This window comes from Mus caroli, chromosome 7, assembly GCF_900094665.2.
Source record: "Mus caroli chromosome 7, CAROLI_EIJ_v1.1, whole genome shotgun sequence".
NCBI lineage: Eukaryota > Metazoa > Chordata > Mammalia > Rodentia > Muridae > Mus > Mus caroli.
In genome coordinates, this window is record NC_034576.1 from 27,600,125 (window position 1) to 27,601,665 (window position 1,541).

The 1,541-nt window shown below is 53.2% G+C and overlaps 1 protein-coding gene across 1 annotated transcript in view; it reads right to left on the reverse strand.

The window, feature by feature from the left end:
• Positions 1-1,541, reverse strand: part of Samd4b (sterile alpha motif domain containing 4B) — a 37,335-nt gene that overhangs the window by 3,453 nt on the left and 32,341 nt on the right. Inside the window, exons 10-11 of the mRNA XM_021167145.1 lie at positions 1,024-1,222; positions 777-900 (exon numbers count right to left, since the gene is read on the reverse strand). Coding sequence (XP_021022804.1) covers positions 777-900; positions 1,024-1,222 — 323 coding nt within the window. The remainder of the gene's footprint in view (positions 1-776; positions 901-1,023; positions 1,223-1,541) is intronic.

Consider the following 1,541-nt stretch of genomic DNA (forward strand, 5'->3'; position numbering starts at 1 on the left):
CACTTTGTAGACCAGGCTGGCCTCGAACTCAGAAATCCGCCTGCCTCTGCCTCCCAAGTGCTGGGATTAAAGGCGTGCGCCACCACACCCGGCGTCTCCTCCAAATTTAAGACCTGTCCAGAACAACTCACTGAAGCCAGCTTCCAGTCACAGATGTCACACCTAGTCCAAGCATGCAGGAATACACCAGCCAGATGCCACTCTACCTTGTCCAGTCAAGCAGGGACCCAGAGTTGGCTTATTTTTGATCTCTACATGCCACTAACCCTCCCGGCCTCTGGCCTCCAGGCTGATGTGGGCAGAGGGGAGTGAGCCCACTTTCACTAGCAGACCTCATTAAGAGGTAGAGCCATTGGTTCCAGTGGTCACCAGCCTCTGACAGAACATAACTGTCAGGTGGGCTGACAGGTTACAACGCTTCCACAAAACCTTCACTGACCCCTCAAGATTTTAAACCCTTCTGAGTTTTAAGTGAGCCTATAAAGAGACAGTGACAGAGCAATACCAACACTGAGACCATGGCATAGGGAAGGAAAGACATGCAAACAGAGGGGGAGCTAAGATAGTCAGTGAAAGGGAGAGCCCGATAGACTTAATGGACATACAAGGAAAACGCCTCCCTAAAGATGTAGGGACATGGGGGATGGTGCATAGCCCGGAGAGACCTGCTACAAATCCATAGGGGAGAGTGAATGTGATATCCAGGTGAGCAGACAAAAGTCAGCTAAGGAGGTTGGCCAGGCTGAATGACAGAGGACAGAGGCAAGGCACCTCACCTGGAGGGAACATGAGAATAGCCTGGGGTGACGAGTGAACTGGGAGCGAGTGAGTGCGCTGCACAGAGCTGCGGCTCTGGCTGGGCATGCTGTTGCTGCCTCCAGGATTGGCAAACCACAGGTTCTACATAGACAGGGGGAGAAAGTGTCAGGGTGAATAGGAGGAGAGGCCCAGGTCCAAACACATATCCCAGGTACTGCCACCTTAACCCCAGAAGCACCTGGACCTGGATAGCAGCCCGCTCACCTGTCGGCCCTGACCCCCAAGACTGGGGCTGGTAAGGGCATGTCGAGGAGAGACACCCCCAATGCCTGAAGGGCTCAGGAGGCCCATCCTGCCAGGTGGTAATGCCCGAGGAGGCATTGGGAACTGCCGCTGGGTCCGCCGGGCCACACCCATCCCCACAGAGCCAGCTATGGGGAGCGAGTTGGAGCCAAATGCCCAGCTGTCAAGAGAGCAGAGCACAGGTTATTAGCTTAGGCAGAAGGTCTATTATCTCCTGTCCTTCCCAAAATTCCAGTGGGTAGGACAAAATAGCAATCTGTTCTGAGCTAGGATCCCTTGACCACGTCTTTGCACCCTACATTTCAGTTTCTTCCTGACCCAAGGTGGAGGTGGGGAACATAGTGAGGTTTCTTTGTACCCTTCAAAGCAGTTCTTCAAATGTCACTTTTCTTTTTTTTTTTTGGTTTTTCGAGACAGGGTTTCTCTGTGTAGCCCTGGCTGTCCTGGAACTCACTTTGTAGACCAGGCTGGCCTCGAAC